General features: G+C 43.1%; 1 protein-coding gene across 3 annotated transcripts in view; it reads left to right on the top strand.

The window, feature by feature from the left end:
- Positions 1-445: 445 nt before the first annotated feature.
- The window catches only part of LOC106975155 (beta-galactosidase-1-like protein 2), a 56554-nt gene continuing 35899 nt past the window's right edge, over positions 446-21100 (top strand). The window contains exons 1-3 of one of the 3 annotated variants that reach the window (XM_027036961.2): positions 446-632; positions 19949-19996; positions 20410-20607. In XM_027036961.2, the coding sequence (XP_026892762.2) occupies positions 517-632; positions 19949-19996; positions 20410-20607 (362 nt within the window). In that variant the 5' untranslated portion in view covers positions 446-516. Of the gene's footprint in view, positions 633-18526; positions 19997-20409; positions 20608-21100 lie in introns of those variants that run through there. The other 2 variants (XM_015072463.3, XM_053203843.1) reach the window with 2 other exon arrangements.

Genomic DNA, 21100 nt, shown 5'->3' with positions numbered 1-21100 from the left:
GCAAACGTGAACCACACTAAGCCATAAATTATGTCTAAAGAAAATTCTACAACGTTTTGACTTTTCACATATGTCACTACAAATTTTTCTTTCTTCAAAATCTGAATTGCTTTAAGATAGTGCGTTGGCTTTGCAGGTGCCTTTAATCGCTGCTTGCTAATGTAGCGTGGGGGTGGGGTGTACTCTACGAGTGTGCAAGGACTGGGCTACACGCGCCGGGTATTTTGCATCCGTTTGCATATCACGTGCAGGTAAATATCCGCAGAAACAGCCAATGCCTCTTTGAGACTTGGGGCGCGGCAGACCCCGAGAACCGCCGGATAGCGCTGGGCTGCAGCCTGTTCTAGGCCCCGTTCCCGCCCACGCTAGCCCGACGGCGCGAGGGGCGGGGCCGAGGGCTTCAGCGAATGAGCGCCTGCGGGCCGGGCGGGCCGCGGTCAGGTAGCCCGGGCGACCGGAGTGCGGCCCCGCCCCCCGCGTCTAGCCTCCCGCGCGCGCAGCTGAGTGCTGGCTGGAATGCTAGCTGCGGTCCCTCCGAGCAGCGCGATGAGCAAGTGGAGCGTCGGGCGAAAGCCCAGCCGCACACTCGGACTCCTGCTGCTGGTGATCTTGAGTTACCTGGTGCTCCGCAGGTGAGAGAGCCCCGCCCGGCACCTGCCTGACTCCAGACATCTCAGCCTTCCACACCCGTAGTTCTCGCCTACCCTCTCACCTGAGGGAGGCGGCCCCAAGAGTCTGCATCCCGCGAATTCCGAGCCCCCACGGGGAAGGGCTCTCCAGTCTCTTCTTCTTTGGGTCTGGCGTCCCCCTGCATCATTAGGCACTCTGCTCCTTGCCTCGAGATCCAGGCCCCTGGGTCACACTAGGTGCTACCCGCTCAGTCTCCAGGCGTCTGTGTCCTAGAGCTTCCCCACTCTTTCTCTGTGCTTCTGATGCCCGGGCTCTGCTTTCCTCGTGGATACTCCCAGCTCTCTGGGAAGGACAACAGAACTAGCTTTCAGGTCTCTTTCAAATGTCCCCCATCACTGCTCCGCCCCTAGTCCTCCTTGGGGAACCTGCTTCTGTTTTTCTCCCGGGTCCGTACGTTTCCTACCAATCCTGCTAGAAGGCTTGTCTATTCCGCAGAGGCCGGAGCTCCGGGGCTCCCAGCTCTGGTAGATCTTGACTTCCCAGAGCAGTCAGCAGAACGCTGTCCCATGGGTCCTCCAAGATCCTCAGCCCTGGATTTATTTGCCCCACTCTAGGATTGATACAGCTTCTCTCTCCATTTGTCAGTCACCAGCTCACTCCTTCCCAGTCCCCTTTTGCAAAGTGTTGTCTGTGGCAAATGGTTGTGTTTAATGATAGAATAACTTACCCACAGCCTGCATGGGTGCCCTAGCCCAGATTTTTTGTTAACTGTATCTATTTATAGTATTCTATAACCCTGACCATGTCTTTCAGGTAGATGGCTGGCACTTTCCATATTCAAAACCTCCAGTGTTGCTGGGAACACAGACCAGCAGTATCAAATGCTTTGGCAGTGCAAGTTAATGTTGAAGCTTAGTCCGGGCAGACAACACCACTTAGCTTTTGCTTCTTCTCTATCCCCTTTGTTAGTTTCTCTGAGTTTCCTCCAGGAGATAGGGAAGTTTTTGATGGAAGTGAATATCTGAATGTATTTTGCTGCCACAAGAACACCTTCAGAAACACTTTCTATTTCCACCTTTTCAAGACTTACATGTCTTCTTTGTTTTACCTGTTCTTGACTTTGGTGTTGGGAAGGATGTCATGATATTGTTTGAGAGAAAGACATGGCACTCTTCTTACTCTGGGGCTCAGAAAATTAAAGAGGCATTTTGTTTCCCCAGTTGTTCCCAAGACTTTTTTTCCATCTCGTCAGTGATCTCTAACCCATTCCTCTTTGAAGACTGGCTCTGGCTCTTGTAGGATGCTCAGCCTTCCTCCTGATGCAAGGCTGATGCAAACCCCAGAAGGATTTACTCAAAGCAGAGCCAACAGGAGCCTCTGGCATGCAGCAGGGTATCAGGAGCCCACACCACAGAGAGAAAGGCCAGAGGTGTGCAAGTAGCATGTTGTTTATCTATTGTTGCGGGTCAAGGATATGGCAGTCCATGCATGGGACCCAGACAGGTCATTATGAGGAGCAGCTCTGAGGGGCTTGAGTTGGGCCAGATAGTGCACCCTAATAGTCCACAGGAAAAGGTGTGGGAGGGAGGCTGGGTATTTGTTGATGTCTGGCATGAAAGAAGATGAGGTGTCAGGTAGTCGACTGGCTGTGAAGAAGCCTGAGCTTCTCACAGGTGAGTTAACCATGTCCCTACCTGGGTTGGGGTGGCTGCAGCAGGAATCAGTCAGGGGCTTATGGAGGTACCTGGGAATAGCTGTGACTCAAGCCTGAGGAAATAGTTTGAAATGCTTAGTAAAGTCATTGTTATCCTTGTTATTCTTTTATATTAGGTAAGACAGAGAAACTCTGACCCAAATTCAGGGCCGTCTCTTAGGGTCCTTCACAATATGTGTCTTTTGGGCATCTTTTTGATTGTATCACCATCATGGTAATAGGCTTTCTGATCAATTTGTCCTGTCTTGCATGGGCTGGGCACCAAGGATTATCTCTGGAGGCCAGAGGAGAACACACTTTTTGTTGCTTCCTCTTCTTGCCTTGCTCTAGCTTTGACTGGATCATTAACTGAGTTGGAGGTGGGGACCTTTCCCAGCAGTAGCTGGGAATGTGGATGTGGCCAGTGGAATATAGGTCACAAGGGAATTGGCTACTTAGCTGGCAGCTTTGTGGAGCTGAGCTGTTAGGATCAGCCCTTTTCTTGTACCTCAGAAGGCAGGTAGTGGGTGGGGGAAGGGAAGGGGCTGCTGGGATCCAGCTTTTGTTTTTTCCCATGAACTTTACCTTATGCTGGTTCATAGTCAGTCATAACTGTTTGATTATATCACATCCAAGAAATAGGAGGACAAAGATGACTTTTGAGGATGACCTCTTTTTTTTTTTCTTTAGATTGGACAGTGGTCTCAAATTACCTTTACTGCAGTATAATTGTTAGCAATAAGCTTGCATGTTTAGCTTGCACAGTTTGAAAATTTTACAGATATATAAATAAATATATATATAATTATATATATAATTTTATATACTATATAGTTATATATATATAATTTATATATATATAGATCAACATATATATATATATATAAAATTTTCAAATATGAAAATTCAGAATTTCAAACATGAAAATACTACCACAATTAAGACAGTGAAAATATCCATCAGCCCCAGAGATTTCCTTATGCCCCTTTGCATCTCTCTCTCCTGCCTCTCTCTGCTTCCGCAGCCCCAGGCACACTGATCTGTTGTTTTCTGGCACCATATATTTGTTTGCATTTTCTAGAGTTTTATAGAAATGCAGTCCTAAAGTATGTACTCTGTTTTTATCTGGTTTCTTTTACTCAGCATATCATTTGGAGATCTTTGGTGCTTATCAATGTGAACCATATCTGAACCAGCTCCCTCTCCTCTTTCCTACTCCCACTCCATGAATGCAAGAATTCCTGCTTGATATGATCAAGGCATAGTTCTTACTCATGACTTTTTTCCTTAATATAAATGCATCAGTGAGCAATAATCCAATTAACTCTGCATCTCGTATACCTGATATTTTAGCTGGCAAAAGTTAGGAGAGAGGAAAGTGGCCAGGTAGGCACCCTGCATCATGCCTCTGTAAAGGTAAGTTCATCTCTTTGCCCAGCTCTGCCTCATTTAGTGCTCCTTCACTGACATTACCTGGATTCTAGATCCAAAGTTCTTGAAGGAAAGAAGAGGAGAACCTTATCAGTCTTCTCCTTAGAGGAGGTGGATAACTTAGCAACATGACCTGGTCACCTTCTTTCAAATATATTACGGAAAGTGCTGCCTTCCAAGGGTGTGTGGGCAAATTGTGCCTCTCTTCCTGGCCTTATGTGAGGTCACCGATTTTATGAGCTTTGCCTGTTTTAGGACTTTACCCTGCTTGAGGCCTGAGTCATATTCCCTGGAATGTTTGAACTCTTTGAACACTGTTCCTTTCATCTTCTAGTAGTGAAGTTTTCAGCATGTGGGAAGTGTCTCTTTCAGCAGGTAGTCATTTCTCTGACACAAGTGGGGGAACATGGCTACCTGGGCAGTGGCTCAGTCAGAGAGAGGTAGGATGTCTGAGCCATCCTGTGCTGGGAAGATAGAGTTGGCACTGGGATTCTTACAGTGCTGTACTAGCCAACTGAAGGGACCAGAGTGTCTTGGAGCAGGAACATGGAGATTAAATTTGGGGCAAAATCTGCACAGCCTGAGCAGCAGAAGTATTGGAAGGTTAGCCAAAGAGTTTTCTGTGCGTTAGGTCAAGGAAGTAGCAAGTGAAATAAAAGTGCTTAATCTTTGATGCAATGACTCAGAGTTCCATTATACTGACTTGAATGCTCTTCTAATGAAGATTCAGGATATGCTGGAGTTTAGGTCAGTATTTTCAGAATATTTAGCACCTGAGAAGGATTCTGGAGGCCAGCCCCCTTTCTCTGGTTCCTCCCCTATAATCTAGCAGAATTCTTTTCGTATAGGGATATTTTCTGCTTCTTCCCCATTCAGGTTTATTTCTTGCTTAAATCTATTGCTCTGGATATTAAAGGCCACACATGTTGTGTGAGATTCTCCTGCAATAGAAGGGCAGGGGTATTTTTAGAGGCTAATGGTAATGAAGCAAATAACTCTTGACTGGGTCTACTGGGTAGACCTTCTTAGGTGATGATCCTCACTGATTTCATGCATCCGTGCACAGCAAGACAGTGGCATTGTTCCTTTCAAGAGCATGCTGCTCTTCCTGCAAAGTTTACTTTGTGAGTAGGTAATCTGTAAGGATAAAATATTCAAATAATATAAAGAGGAAAATAAAGCCTCCACTTCTGGTCCTAAGGTACCCCTCTCACCTCTAGCAGAGGTGATTACTAATAATGGTTTCTTCAGGGGAATTACATATACAACAAGACAGCTCTATGTATTATTACCCCATTTGTCCATTAGGGACATAATTTATTCAAACAATCTCCTATTGATGAACATCGATTGTCTCCAATCTTTTAGCTACTGCAAGCAAAGTTGCAACGTAGGTTAACTACACTGGAATTAAAATAAAATAATATAAAGTAAAAACAAATAAGAAAATCCACAAAGTTACAATGAATATCTGTAGGTATATTTCTGTCTCTAGGATTGCTGACCATATAAGATATTCATTTTAAATATCTATAGACATTTAAAATAAGTAAGTAAAAATAAGTTAAAATAAGTAAGTAAAATAGCACATTCTGTTTCTGTTGGATCATTGTGAGGGAGATTCTGAGATCTAAAGTCCGAGGGGAAAATTCTGTTTACTTTGTATGTGCACAGGTTCTTAGGTTCTTTGTGTCTTTAAGAGCTAGTACATTTCTTGTATATCTATGTAGATAAGTCTCATGCAGTGGCGACTGATTAAAAAAAAATGTTGAGCATATTTATATTGCCCCTGTGTCATTAAATCATTTTATTCTGATTCCACAAGTACTGTAAGAGGGGAGTCTTGCTATCAGTAGAGTCCTCTGGGTCATCTAACAGAATTTTCACCCCTCTCTAAGTTGAGATATAATATTTTTTTCTATTTATGATGCTATCAGTGGGAAATTTTCCCATAATGAAAAAATTCTGTTACATAACATCAGGACACTTTTTATTGTTAATATGTGGTTGATTACTCCTGAACTGTTTTGTTGCTTCACCTTTGGGTCTCAAGGTTTTGGTCTAGTAGGTGTTTATTCAATACAAACTTCCTACAGCATTTGGAAGATGTTGCCCTCCAAACCAACAGCATGTCCCTGGATCATGTAGGTAGACACTTGGCCTGACTTGCTGGAGTCTGCATGCTAGGCCAGTTCCTGGCTCACCAAGAAGCCTTTTCAGAGGGAAAGACAGAGGTACTAAGATTGTAGCAGTGCCATCGACCTGCAGAATGCTGCAAAATGACCTGCAAAATGAGGTTATACTAGCTTTTGAAATGGAAGGTTCAACCCCTTTGGAAATATTTAATGCTGTTCTAGCAAAGCAGGAGCCTAAAGCTTTGGGCACAGGCCAAGGATCACATCCAGGAAGTTGGATCAGTTACAAGGATAGAGTTCCATTTCCCTGGGATTGAAGTTCTTGGGGTTCCAGGATTGATCCGAGAGCCATTATTCTGGATTAGAGGCATTAAAGGCACTGGCCTGGGTCAAAGAGTGGGCAGCTCCTTCCTTAGGCCTTCACGATTCCCCACTGAGGGAGGAGTATATAGCCTTAAGGCTGGTAAGGCCAAAATATCCCCAAGTGCACAGTTGAGGGGAACAGAATGCCCAAGGAAATAGGGCCTCATGGGAGCCTGTAACCACATTAGGATCTTGAGAGTGACGACTAGAAATTTGTATTTTAAATCCAAGTGAGGAGATTTCTATGCATGATGATGTCTTTTGGGCAGTTTAACATAACTGCCATCTAAATAATGGTTTCTAGCATGAACACTTGGATTAATGAAGATATGAGTGTTTCCTTGGTCATCATCTTTAATGTGATGCTTTGGACCCAGATTGAACCTCTTCTCAAGGTGGCCCTGATGGGTTCACAGTGCACCTGGAAATTGGATTTGTAAGTTGTCATATCTCAAGTATACATTACATATAGTGCCAAAATAACCAGTCCTTAGGACCAGCGAGGACTTATGTTCTGTGACTTGAAGGACTATTTCTACAGGTTCCTACTTCATCTCCTGAGCTTGTCCATACCCTTGGAGAGCCTCAAATTGTATGGGCATTGCCTGGTCTATGCTGGAGGCCATGATGCTCCAGAAGATGATGATGCTGTCTCTGTCACATCTGGTCGATGGATACTGGTCTGAATCTGGTCAGACTGTGTGGTATGACAGAAAGCTGAAGGAGATGGCTGTGACCCCAGGTGAAGCTTCCCAGTTCTACAATGGCCCCAGTTACTGACCAATATATTTTCAGGATTTACAGGTGATATAGGGATGCCTTCTGGCATGGAAAGAACCATTTCAGACCTGCTTCAATGAGCATACTTCATTCAAGATCATTCAAGTAAGCGACCGGATCTGGCTCTTCTCCTACCCCACCCTGAAGACTCTCTCTGAGATCTGAGAATCAATTCAGGGACCCATTTCACATGAAAGAAATTGTAAGTTTGCCACCTGCTCATCTGCCTTTTCTAATTCAAGCACATTAACTCAGCACTTTTGACCATGTCTGGTGAAGTCTGGCCTGTGTAGAGCCTGTGCTGTGTCCCTTGTCCTTATGATCCACTACTGTGATAAAGTATAAGAAGGATTCATCCCTCTACCCCTTCACACTCCCAGTCTCTGCCTGACGGCAACTCCTCACCTGGGAAACTCAGGCCCCAAGTCCTCTGCCTAATGTTTCTGCTATAACTTGTTGCATCTATGGCTCACACAGCATATATCACCTGCCAAAAGGGATGGAAGTAACCAGAATGTAGAGGTATTGTTACATTGTGTGGGGCCCCGTCAGAAATCTGACATGTGTGCCACTTTCCAGGAACCTCACTGTAGACTGTGAACAGAGTAGGACTCTGAGCAGGGCAAACCTGAGGACAGGTCAGGTCAGTGACCAAGGCCTGCTCTTCAGTTTACTCAAGGACTGAAAATTTACTTATCCTACTATGAAGCTAAGATACAAAGGCAAACAAAAATTCCAGGAGAAAGTAAAATACGCTCCAGCTAAAAAGAAGGCAGATGCCCTGTATCAAAAAAAAAAAAAAAAAGTTTCAACAAGGGACACCTGGTTGGCTCAGTTGGTAGAGCATGGAACTCCTGATCTTGGGGTTTTGAGTCTGAGCCCCATGTTGGGTGCAGGGATTTCTTTAAAAAAAAAAAAAAAGAAGAAGCTTTCCACAATCTAACAAACAAACAGACACACAGAAAAGCTTTCCACAATCTGAAACAAAAAGTTTCAACATGAATGAGTTGCTCACTGGGAAAAACAACACAAACAAGGGAACAGGGTTTCCTAAAGGTTTGGTTTGCTCTGTGGTAACAGGCCTAATTTAGAAGGAAAGTGTCTCCCGACCTCATGTAACCATATAGTTTCCATTGTCCTTATTTTGTTATTACTGAGTTAATTATTCAGGAAGCACTGAGGTTATTATTAACTTATGGTAACAAGTACTAATGATCATTATCAGTATTAATAACCATTTTCACTGTGTTTTCTCGTTTATGAAGCTCTAATATATATCATCTCATTTTTCACAGTGGATTCCTTGGAGAAATACCAAATTTATCATCCTCATTTTCTCAGTGAATTCATCCCTTTTATTAATGTATTAAAAATTCACCTAGTAACCTACCAGAAAGATTTCAGAAAGGTAACAGTTGAATTCTCTAGAATTTGGAGTTACAAGCTAGCTTTTTTTATTTGCAGTGTTAGTTTCATGCCTCTAAACAAGCACTGAGAGGTAATATTTATTTTAAAAAATCTAGAAAGTGATAGTACATAAAGACACTAGCAAATACAAGCTCTGTCCAGGAAGAGATGGCATATACGTATATCAAAGGACAAAATATAGATTAGTGCTTCTCAAACTTTACTGTGGGGTCTGGTCAAAATGCACATTCTGATTCAGGTCTCAGGTAAAGCCTGAGTTTCTGCATTTTTATCAAACTCCAGATGAAGGTACCCTGCAGGTACAGTGCACACCTGGAGATGTAAATCCAGAAGGAGGGGACAGATTAGGGAGACTCTCTTACTAGCAGGAAGTATTTCGGAATGAGGGTCACAGAGAGTGCTTCCAGCACCATCAGCACCTCTGCACCGAGTGGGTGGAGAGAGGGAGGCTCTCGCATCATTTGGGAGACACAGTCCTAAATAAAAGTTGGGGTCAGTGATGTGAGCTTGGTGAGCTGGAGATTGTTCTTTTGAAGTTCTTGCCAGTGGATAAGGATTGCTGCCTGGTGGCATGACTGCTGAATTGTATTTTCACTGTCTTTAAAAGTAATGAGATTTTGTGCGTGCATGTGTGTATTTTTACCACTGGCAAAAATATGTATTATTACCACTGGTCAATGTATCTCTGTGTTTAAGAAGAGAATCTGTCCATCAGTTCTTCCTCACTCTAGCCTGGGGTGAGCCTGAAGGATGGAGGACCTAAGGGATGCCTAGAGGTGTCCAGTGGGGAAAGTACATAAAGCCTAGTGAGTAGATGAGGCATGAGGGCAGAGTGTGTTCTTTGGAGCAGATATGAGGAAAACAACTTGTCCTGTGCACACGGTATGAGAAACTTCAGATGCAGTCAGAACACTCAGGAGCTTATGGTCAAAGGGAAGAGCTAAGGGGAAGAGCCAAAGCAAGGAGATGGCTAGGAGGCCCAGACAGTGGCCACAGAGGGCCTGAGGCCTCCTTTTAGTATATAAGGCCTCATCCTTCAGGGCAGGGTTGGCAGTTTCCTGTAAAGGGCCAGGTAGCAAATGTGTTCAGCTTTGCAGACTACATGGTGTCTTTCACGTCAACATCACTATGCCCCAAAGCAGCCGCAGACAGTATGTCAACGAATGGGCATGGCAGGGTGCCAATAAAACTATTTATTAACATTGAAATGTGAAGTTAATATAATTTTTTTGTGTTCCCACATCTTGCTCTTTTGATTTTATTTTTCTAACCACTTAATAATGTGAAAGACATTCGTATCTTGCTGACTACACAAAGACAGGAGGCATAGTGGCTTTGGCCCACACCTGGGGTTTGCTGACTGCTGGTCAAGGGGCTGGGTTGGTTTGACAGGATCCCACTGGACAGACCTTTTGTTGTAAAATTTTAGAAACTTTAATAAGATGACTTGACACAAAATCTTGTGCATAAAACATGGTTAGACAGAAAATTAAATGCTTAAGAATGGAAAGATTGGGATTATTCCCTATTAAGGACATAAAAAAAACCCCACACTGAGGCTATTCTAATATACAAAGCATACAAAAATAAACATTTCAAATATCCACAAAACTCCTTTATAGCACGTTTCAGAGTATTTCATTTATATCTGACCTTCAAAGGGTCTTTGTGAACAGTTAGGCATTCACCCATTTTACAGAGGAAGAAACTCATGGCCACAGAGCTAGTGTCACTGACCCAAAGTGATGGTCCTACAAGGGTAGGGCCAGGATCATGTCCAGATCCTCCTTGTGCAAATATTGTTCTTGTTTTCACTTTCCCATACAGGTGGTCCTCTGGAAGAACTATATTCTGAAATATCACTTACAAGTCACTTGGAACATGGGACTTTTCTGTTTAGAGAAAGGAAAAAGTGATTAGGTTCCCAGGTTATCCACAAATGACTGTTTCAACTATAATATAGCATAACTTCACTCCTGCAGTGGCATCATGAATTCTGGGTCCTGGTGGCTGTGAGAAGTAGGAAGGAGGAGATCAAAATAATTTACTTTTCCCATAGTGGCCATTTACAATATTCCCAAGTGGTCAGTGATGTCTGTGCCACCTCTGTCTTCTTGGCCTCCTGTTCTCCCTACTCTGGCCATCAGGGTCCCTGATTTGCCCCAGACCCTCCTGTAAAACTTGCCCTAGACCAGTGGCTCAGCCTTGCTCCGATCTGTGGAGGAGCTTTTAAAAACTACCAATACCTGTGCCCCACCTCCAAGGTCATTAACTGGTCAGGAGTAGGGCCTGCGCATTCATTGTTCTAAGTTTCCCAGGTGATTTAGATATGGGACCAGCTTTGAGAGCCACTGTGGCTAAACCCAAACCTCTCTTTTTGTGCTGTAGCTGACTTCAGCAAAGTGCTAGGAAGGCTTCTGCTGAAGTGGTTTCACACTGTTTTGGTCTCATACGTCCTACATCCATTTGGTTGCTAAGCCTGGTAAACTGAACTGGTCAATATATTTGTCCTCCCAGCTCTGATCACAACTGCCCAAGGACAGACTGTTTCTGGTCTAGAGCAATACTTCTCAATCTGTCTGTGGTGAAGAATCATTTTTCCTTTTGTAAAAAAATTTTTTTCTAGTCTGTTACTTGATAAAACACATTCAAAAATTATTACTAGAAAAAGGAAATGAAAAGATATACAAAGTCCCTGCCCCAGCTTTTATGATGAGCTTCAACAGACATAAAATTACCTTCATTACGGTAAAGGTACCTCAATTTCTGTACCAATCCCAGACTGTAGCAGGCAGTTGTGAGCAGTGAGTGCCAGTGCCACGCATACACTGTTGAGGGGCTCCAGGCTGGGATACTGCTCATACAGTCTTCTCACCAGTCTGCTTGCTATTCTTGGAGTACATCTGAGTTCACTTTTTAATACTTTTGCCCCTAGTTTCCTCTGTTTTCTTATATTCTCTGCCTTCAAGACCTGTGAAATAGTTATCATCTAAACAAAGCCTTCTGACTCCTCCTGGATGATTTAGATAATTTCTTCATTCAACAATTAGCTATATATATATTTCAGCTACTGCCCTCTGCCACTGCTAGGCCAGGTTACCCTAACGTGTGGGGCCCAGTGCGTAATGAAAATATGGGGCCCTTGTTTAAAAAGTATTAAGAATTTCAGGATGAAGGTAGTGTGTCTGAAACTATGTATACAGTGTGTGCTTTGATACATTTATATGTTGTAATATGATTGCCACTGTAGCAGTATTTATCACATGACATAATTATAGTACAATATTATCTATATTCATTGCACTGTGGATTAGATCTCTGTGGCTTATTTTACTTGTTGCAAGGGAGCCTTCTCAGCTTGGGACCCTGTGTGGACTGCATGCCTTACATGCCCTGGAGGGCCAGCCCTGGCCTTATCTTTGCGCTTGGCTTATAGCAGCCGATAATTTGTAATTATCTGAGTGTGCAGTGATGTGGAGAACATTGTACATGTCAGAAGCATCTGGTTTGGAGGAACTTTGGTAGGACGGGAGCTAACTTCCCGAGGAGTGTGTGCAATTGAATTTTTCCCATTAATAGCAGGGCTCCAGCTGCTTTACAGTTTAGGGTATGTAACTTTATATTCAGAGCTGAAGCACTTGGCATTGTAGGTGGAGGAGAAGCTGGCTGGCCTGTAGGAAAAGGACCCAGCAGGAATACAGGGCTGTGGAAGAAATGGAGAGAGAGCAGGAGGGATGGCTCATCCAATAAGCACGTTGGGAGAGTCAATGATGGTGTGTGCGACATGCATGTGTTCTCTGCCCCCATGACCTGCACCATTGGTCCCTGTGGCTGGCCAGAGCTCTGTGAAAGAGCTGCCTATTTGAAGTGCACAGAGAATGGCTGAATCCAGAATCAAGACTGAAGATCTCAGCCCATTTTGGTTCATGCATCTCTGTTTCTTCTAAGTGATGACAGTCCCCAGTGTGTATCAGTATCGATTGAATGAAGCAATTTGGGCCTTAAGCAGTGGCACAGTTTTAGCCAGTGTTACAAAAGGAATGGAAAGACCAGCAGCAGTTTAGGGAGCTCTTTTATGCAGAAGAGCCCTGCAGGGCAATATGCCTTCTAGTGGCAGGAACTGTAATGAAAAGTGGGCATAGAAGAGGCACCAATGGAAATTTGCTTTTGCCCCAGACTCACTCACTCACTCACTCACTCACTCACTCACGCTGTTGTTTTCTGTCTCCAACTCTCATATATATATATATATATATATACACACACACACATACATATACATATATACACATATGTATACATATATGTACACATATATACATATGTATATATAAATTTGTGTATATATATGTATATGTATATATATGTATATATATAGATTTGTGTGTGTGTATATATATATATATATATATATATATATATATCTCCAATTTCCCCTCTCCTCCACCCCCCATCGACCCTCAGTTTGTTCTCATTATTCAAGAGTCTCTTATGATTTGCCTCCTTCCCTCTGTGTAATATATTTTTTACCCCTTCCCCTCCCCCATAGTCCTCTATTAAGTTTCTCAGGATCCACATAAGAGTGAAAACATATGGTATCTTCCTCTGTATGACTTATTTCACTTAGCATAATACTCTCCAGTTCCATCCACGTTGCTACAAATGGCCAGATTTCATTCTTTCTCATTGCCAAGTAGTATTCCATTGTGTATATAAACCACAATTTCTTTATCCATTTGTCAGTTGATGGACATTTAGGCTCTTTCCATAATTTGGCTATTGTTGAAAGTGCTGCTATAAACATTTCGGTGCAAATGCCCCTATGCATCAGCACTCCTGTATCTGTTGGGAAAATTCCTAGCAGTGCTATTGCTGGGTCATAGGGTAGATCTATTTTTAATTTTTTGAGGAACCTCCACACTGTTTTCCAGAGCGGCTGCACCAATTTGCATTCCCACCAACAGTGCAAGAGGGTTCCCATTTCTCCACATCCTCTCCAGCATCTATAGTCCCCTGATTTGTTCATTTTAGCCACTCTGACTGGCATGAGGTGGTATCTCAGTGTGGTTTTGATTTGTCTTTCCCTGATGAGGAGTGACATTGAACATCTCTTCATGTGCCTGTTGGCCATCTGGATGTCTTCTTTAGAAAAGTGTCTATTCATGTCTTCTGCCCATTTCTTCACTGGATTATTTGTTTTTCGGGTGTGGAGTTTGGTGAGTTCTTTATAGATTTTGGATACCAGCCTTTTATCCGATATGTCATTTGCAAATATCTTTTCCCATTCCGTTGGGTGCCTTTTAGTTTTGTTGATTGTTTCCTTTGCAGTGCAGAAGCTTTTTATCTTCATGAGGTCCCAAAAGTTCATTGTTGCTTTTAATTCCCTTGCCTTTGGAGATGTGTCAAGTAAGAAATTCCTGCGGCTGAGGTCAGAGAGGTTTTTTCCTGCTTTCTTTTCTACGTTTTTGATTGTTTCCTGTTTCACATTCAGGTCCTTCATCCATTTTGAGTTTACATTTGTGAATGTGTAAGAAAGTGGTCTAGTTTCATTCTTCTGCATGTTGCTGTCCAGCTCTCCCAGCACCATTTGTTAAAGAGACTGTCTTTTTTCCATTGGATATTCTTTCCTGCTTTGTCAAAGATTAGTTGTCCATACATTTGTGGGTCCAATTGTGGAGTCTCTATTCAATTCTGTTGGTCTGTGTGTCTGTTTTTGTGCCAATACCATGCTGTCTTGATGATTACAGCTTTGTAGTAGAGGATAAAGTCTGGGATTGGGATGCCTCCCGCTTTGGTTTTCTTCTTCAATATTACTTTGGCTATTCGGGGTCTTTTGTGGTTCCATACAATTTTAGGATTGCTTTTTCTAGCTTCGAAAAGAATGCTGGTGCAATTTTGATTGGGATTGCATTGAATGTGTAGATAGCTTTGGGTAGTATTGACATTTTAACAATATTTATTCTTCCAATCCATGAGCATGGAATGCTTTTCCATTTCTTTGTATCTTCTTCAATTTCCTTCATAAGCTTTCTATAGTTTTCAGCATGCAGATCATTTACATATTTAGTTAGATTTATTCCTAGGTATTTTATGCTCTTGGTGCAATTGTGAATGGGATCAGTTTCTTTATTTGTCTTTCTGTTGCTTCATTATTAGTGTATAAGAATGCAACTGATTTCTGTACATTAATTTTGTATCCTGCGACTTTGTTGAAGTCATGTATCAGTTCTAGCAGACTTTTGGTGGAGTCTGTCAGTACAGTATCATGTACAGTATCATGTCATCTGAAAAAGTGAAAGCTTGACTTCATCTTTGCCAATTTTGATGCCTTTGATTTCCTTTTGTTGTCTGATTGCTAATGCTAGAACTTCCAACACTATGTTAAATAACAGCGGTGAGAGTGGACATCCCTGTCGTGTTCTTGATCTCAGGGCGAAAGCTCTCAGTGTATCCCCGTTGAGGATGATACTAGCTGTGGGCTTTTCATAAATGGCTTTTATGATGTTTAAGTATGTTCCTTCCATCCCGATTCTCTCGAGGGTCTTTATTAAGAAAGGATGATGAATTTTGTCAAATGCTTTTTCTGCATCGATTGACAGGATGATATAGTTCTTATCTCTTCTTTTATTAATGTGATATATCACATTGATTGATTTGCAAATATTGAACCAGCCCTGCAGCCCAGGAATGAATCCCACTTGATCATGGTGAATCATTCTTTTTATATACCATTGAATTTGATTTGCTAGTATCTTATTGAGAAATTTTGCATCCATATTCATCAGGTATATTGGCCTGTAGTTGTCTTTTTTTGTCTGGTTTGGGGATCAGAGTAATGCTGGCTTCAGAGAATGAGTCTGGAAGTTTTCCTTCCCTTTCTGTTTTTTGGAACAGCTTGAGAAGGATAGGTATTATCTCTGCTTTAAATGTCTGGTAGAATTCCCCACGATGCCATCTGGTCCTGGACTCTTATTTGTTGGGAGATTTTGGATAACTGATTCAATTTCTTCGCTGGTTATGGGTCTGTTCAAGTTTTCTATTTCTTCCTGTTTGAGTTTTGGAAGTGTGTGGGTGCTTAGGAATTTTTCCATTTCTTCCATCTTGTCCAGTTTGTTGGCATATAATTTTTCTTAGTATTCCCTGATAATTGCTTGTATTTCTGAGGGATTGGTTGTAATAATTCCATTTTCATTCATGATTTTATCTATTTGGGTTCTCTCCCTTTTCTTTTTGAGAAGCCTAGCTAGAGGTTTATCAATTTTGTTTATTTTCTCAAAAAACCAACTCTTGGTTTCATTGATCTGCCTACTGTTTTTTCAGGTTCTATATTATTTATTTCTGCTATGATCTTTATTATTTCTCTTCTTCTGCTGGGTTTGGGGTGTATTTGCTGTTCTGTTTCTAGTTACTTTAGGTGTGCTGTTAGATTTTGTATTGGGGATTTTTCTTATTTCTTGAGATAGGCCTGGATTACAATGTATTTTCCTCTCAGGACTGCCTTCGCTGCATCCCAAAATATTTGGATTGTTGTATTTTCATTTTCATTTTCATTTGTTTCCATTTATTTTCTAATTTCTCTAATTACCTGATTGACACATTCATTCTTCAGTAGGATGTTTTTTAACCTCCATGCATTTGGAGGTTTTCCAGACTTTTTCCTGTGGTTGATTTCAAGTTTCATAGCATTGTGGTCTCAAAGTGTGCATGGTATGGTCTCGATTTGTTTATACTTATTAAGGGCTGTTTTGTGACCCAGTATGTGATCTATCTTTGATATGTTCCATGTGCACTCGAGAAGAAAGTATATTCTGTTGCTTTGGGATGCAGAGTTCTAAATATATCTGTCACGTCCATCTGATCCAATGTATCATTCAGGGTCCTTGTTTGTTTATTGATTCTCTGTCTAGATGATCTATCCATTGATACAAGTGGAGTATTAAAGTGTCTTGCAATTACCACATTCTTATCAATAAGGTTGCTTATGTTTGTGATTAATTGTTTTATATATTTGGGGGCTCCCGTATTCTGTGCATAGACATTTATAATAGTTAGCTCTTCCTAATGGATAGACCCTGTAATTATTAAATAATGCCCTTTTTCATATGTTGTTACAGCCTTTAATTTAAAGTCTAATTTGTCTGATACAAGTATGTTTACTCCAGCTTTCTTTTGACTTCCAGTAGCATGATAGATAGGTCTCCGTCCCCTCACTTTCAATCTGAAGGTGTCCTCAGGTCTAAAATGAGTCTCCTGTAGACAGCAAATAGAGGGGTCTTGTTTTTTTTTTTTTATCCATTCTCATACCCTATGTCTTTTGGTTGGAGCATTTAGTCCATTTACATTCAGTTTTATTACTGAAAGATATGGGTTTAGAGTCATTGTGATGTCTGTAGGTTTCATGCTTGTAGTGGTGTCTCTGGTACTTTGTGGTCCTTGCAACATTTCACTCAGAATCCCCCTTAGGATCTCTTGTGGGACTGGTTTAGTGGTGATGAATTCCTTCAGTTTTTGTTTGTTTGCGAAAACCTTTATCTCTCCTTGTATTCTGAATCACAGACTTTCTGGGTAAAGGATTCTTGGCTGCATATTTTTTCTGTTCATCACATTGAAGTTTTCCTGCCATTCCTTTCTGGCCTCCCAAGTTTCAGTAGATTGGTCTGCTACTACTCTTATGTGTCTACCATTGTATATTGAGGCCCATTTATCCATAGCTGCTTTCAGAATTCTCTCTTTATCCTTGTATTGTGCCGGTTTTACTATGATATATCATGCAGAAGATCGATTCAAGTTACGTCTGAATGGAGTTCTCTGTGCCTCTTGGATTTCAATGCCTGTTTCCTTCCCCAGATTGGGGAAGTTCTCAGGTATGATTGTTCAAGTACACCTTTAGCCCATTTTTCTCTCTTCTTCTTCTTCTGGAATTCCCATGATATGGATATTGTTCTATTTGATTGCATCACTTAGTCTCTAATTCTCCCCTCATACTCCTGGATTTTTTTGTCTCTCTTTTTCTCAGGTTGCTGTTTTTCCAAAATTTCGTCTTCTAATTCACCTATTCTCCCCTCTGCCTCTTCAATCCGCACTGTGGCTGCCTCCATTTTATTTTCCTCCTCATTTGTAGCATTTTTAATTCATCATCACTATTTTTTAGTCCCTTGATCTCTGCAGCAATAGATTCTCTGCTGTCCTCTGTTTTTTTCAAGACCAGGAATTAATTTTATGACTATTATTCTAAATTCTTGTTCAGTTATACTGCTTAAATCGGTTTTGATCAATTTGTTAGCTGTTGCCACGTCTTGGAATTTCATTTGAGGAGAATTATTCTGTTTTGTCATTTTGGCTAGTTTTTTGTCCCTTATGCATTTTAAATGCTTGTTGTGTGCTCTGCACCTGCAAGCACTGCTATATGAAAGGAGGGTTATACAGTGTCCAGGGCCTGGCCCTTCAAGAGGTGTTTTTTCAGAGATGGTTACTTGCTCTCTGTTGTGTTTGGTTTTTTTATTACCCTACTCTTAGTGATATTTTGGATCCTCCTCCAGGTGTGCTTTGATTTGTTCCTTGGAGTAGCCCTGTAAAGGAAAACAAATAGACAAACAGGAGACAAAAACACACAAACACACAAACAAATAACACAAACAAACAAAAACAAAAACCTAAAGACTAAAAACAAAAAACCCCAAAACACTGACTAAAGTAAAGAAGAGGGTGGAGGCAGTGCTAATGGAAGAGAACATACAAGGAGAGAAATGACAGGAGGAGTGGCGGTGGGGAGCGTGGGGGCGGGGGGGGGGGGGAGAAAAGATAAACATTGATTAGACAGAGAGGTAAAAGGCTTAATCCAGATGGAGAGAAAGGAAAATAAAGAAGGAGGCAGGGAAAAGGAAACAGATAAAGTTACCCAGACAGAGAAACTATATTGCTTGATTATTCCAGAGAGAGAGAAATGAGTGTAAATAAGGAGGTGTAGAACATGTATCAAGACAATGGATTAAATATGTCTGTTTAGACAGACAATAACCAGAGTAACCAGCCTAGGGCATGGAAGAGATAAGGAGGAGAAATGGGGGGGGGGGGATGGAGAATATATCTATATATCCAGAATTGACCTAGAGTTAATCCAGGCAATGCTGCGTCGCTTGTCGGGAGTAGCTGTCTGCAGGGTCTGTGCTGCTGTGGTGGATACGCAGTTACCCAGCACAAAGGGGCATGGTTTGGCATAATCTGGACCCACCTCCACTCTGGGCCCCAGTACTGATCCCTGAGGCCCCACCTTGGTGGTGGTGGTGTGTGGAATGGTGATCGCCCAGTCTCTTCTCCACGGAGCTGGACCCGATGGACTCTGTTTGAGTCGTCCTTATTGTGCCGAGGGCACAGGTGGGGAGGTTCTTCTCGCTCCACCAACTCCCGTGACCCTGTGCTTGACTAGGATTCAAAGTCCCGCTCTGTGCACTCTGGCACTGGGGAAGCGCCTCTCAGTGTGACGGATATGTGGTCCTGGCTGGCTTTGTCTGTGCCCCTGCACTTCAGGGAGGACAGCCTTCTCCTACTGGGGACCAAGAGCCACCACCTTCGCCACGAGCCCCCGGGGTGGCAGACACAGGCAGGCTTTGTCTTTTCCCACAGCACTCCAGAGAGATGGCAGCCTTTTCCTCCTGCAGACTGCACCCTTGGCCCAGCCACTGTGCCCAGGAGTGGCAGACACAGGCAGATTCTGTACTATCACATAGCCCTCCAGGGAGGGAACCACTTCCTCCAACTGAGGACTGAGCACCTGACCTACCACCACACCCAGGCTCCCCTCCTCTTCAGGTGCACCAACAGGGAGCCAGCTCCAGTCCAAAGAAAGCCCTGCAGTTAGAGATCGGATCCCTCTCAGTCTCAGTCCCTGGTCTTTCTCCTGTCCAGATACGGTCCTGCACTTCCCTAGCTGCTCTTTCTTTTCCCTTTGTCTCTCCGTTGAAGGGAGTGCCTCCGCTCCGTGCCCATGTGGCTGTTTTTTATCTCCCCCAGTTTGCAGTTACCCACCTATCTTCTTTCCAGCTTCCCCATTTTCTTCCTAGTAGATTCAGTCTCTTTTCCTCCCAGGCTCTGGTGTTCAAAGTCCTTTGGCTTCTGCACTTCTTTGTTTGAGAGTGGCAGGAAGTATGGGTCCCCCTACTTCTCTGCCATCTTGGCCTAGCTGAGGTTCTTTCTCTCCAACTCTCTTGAATGTCCTGGCTCCTCCAGCGTCTCTTGCTGGATTTCTCTCATGGCCTTTGGAGACTGGGGAGAAAAGAGAGGGAGGGAATTCTAGTCATGGGGATCAATTTGAGTGGGCTCCGCTTGGTCGAGTTGCTTTTCCAGGGACTAACACTTTCCAACAGCCCTCCCAGGTGGGGCTCTCTGTTGTGCTAGATCATCACTTCAACTTGATCTTTAGATAATAATTAAGACTTGGAAATTTGGTCAATGAATAAATGCTGTTTCTAACCCAGATACCTCCTTCCAGGTATTTGCACCTCAAGCCGGGCAGCTGTGACCACAATGTGGCTCAGAGGTACTATTTGAAGTAGCTGCTCCTTTGATGTTTAGTCAAATGGCCTAGAAGAGCTGGCCATTGTAGGAACCTGCGTGCCACACCTGCCCTGGGCACCCCGCGCCCCCTGAGAATATCCATTCCGTGCCGTGTGCCCCCACCTTGCCCTCTGTCCCCATAGCAGAGTCTCCATGTTGACCATTGTGTTTGTCTTGTTCCTGACTATAGTCTCAGCTTGCTCTTCCCCTACAGTGGGGTGCATATGAGTGTGCTGAAGAAAGATGCCTTTCAAAGTTTGGCTAAGTCGGAGGGTGGGGAGCCTTTTCTGAAGGCCTCAGAAGCAGGCCTGTGGAGAAGAACCCTGTCTCCTAACACTCTGTGCTGCTCATTGCTGAAGATAAGCCAGCCTTGCCAGCTGCCTTTTCTCTTTGCAGGTTGGACTGGTATAATCTGGTCCCTGCATGGCTGAGACACCGGCAATCAGGGCTGCAGGCCAACGGCCAACACTTCATGCTGGAGGACTCCACCTTCTGGATCTTTGGGGGCTCTGTGCACTATTTCCGGGTGCCCAAGGAATACTGGAGGGACCGCTTGCTGAAGATGAAAGCCTGTGGCTTGAATACCCTCACCACGTGAGTGCTGCCACCCCCCCCCACCCCCCCAGAGCTTTGGCATCTGTGGCATCTGTGTCCTGGGCTGCTTCTAGGCATCCTAGCCTGTAGGTCTCCATCGTGTCAGGATGGGGGAGCACTGCCAGATCCTGGACCTGAGCAGTCCCTGAAGAGAATCTTTGTGCTAAGCTTTGTGAGGAAAAATATAGGAGGATCAGGTCACCCACACTCCTGCTTAGGTTTGCCAGCTATGACACCTTCCTTTTCCTCATCTGCACAGCACTCCCCACTAGTGCAGATGAGGAGACAGGATGGACGTAAGGTTTAGAGGCATAGAAAGAACAATGGTGTATACACGAAGGAATATAGTGAAGGAGGGGAGTGTAGGGGTGGAGGTGATTAAATTATCATATATATATATATATTTTTTAAACAAGCACTCCACCCCCCAATTTATTTAGCAAATGAGTGTGATCTTTTTCAAAATAGCTTCCTAAGGAAGTTCTCATCACCT

Source organism: Acinonyx jubatus, chromosome D1, assembly GCF_027475565.1.
Source record: "Acinonyx jubatus isolate Ajub_Pintada_27869175 chromosome D1, VMU_Ajub_asm_v1.0, whole genome shotgun sequence".
NCBI lineage: Eukaryota > Metazoa > Chordata > Mammalia > Carnivora > Felidae > Acinonyx > Acinonyx jubatus.
This window is presented reverse-complemented; position numbering and strand designations above follow the sequence as displayed.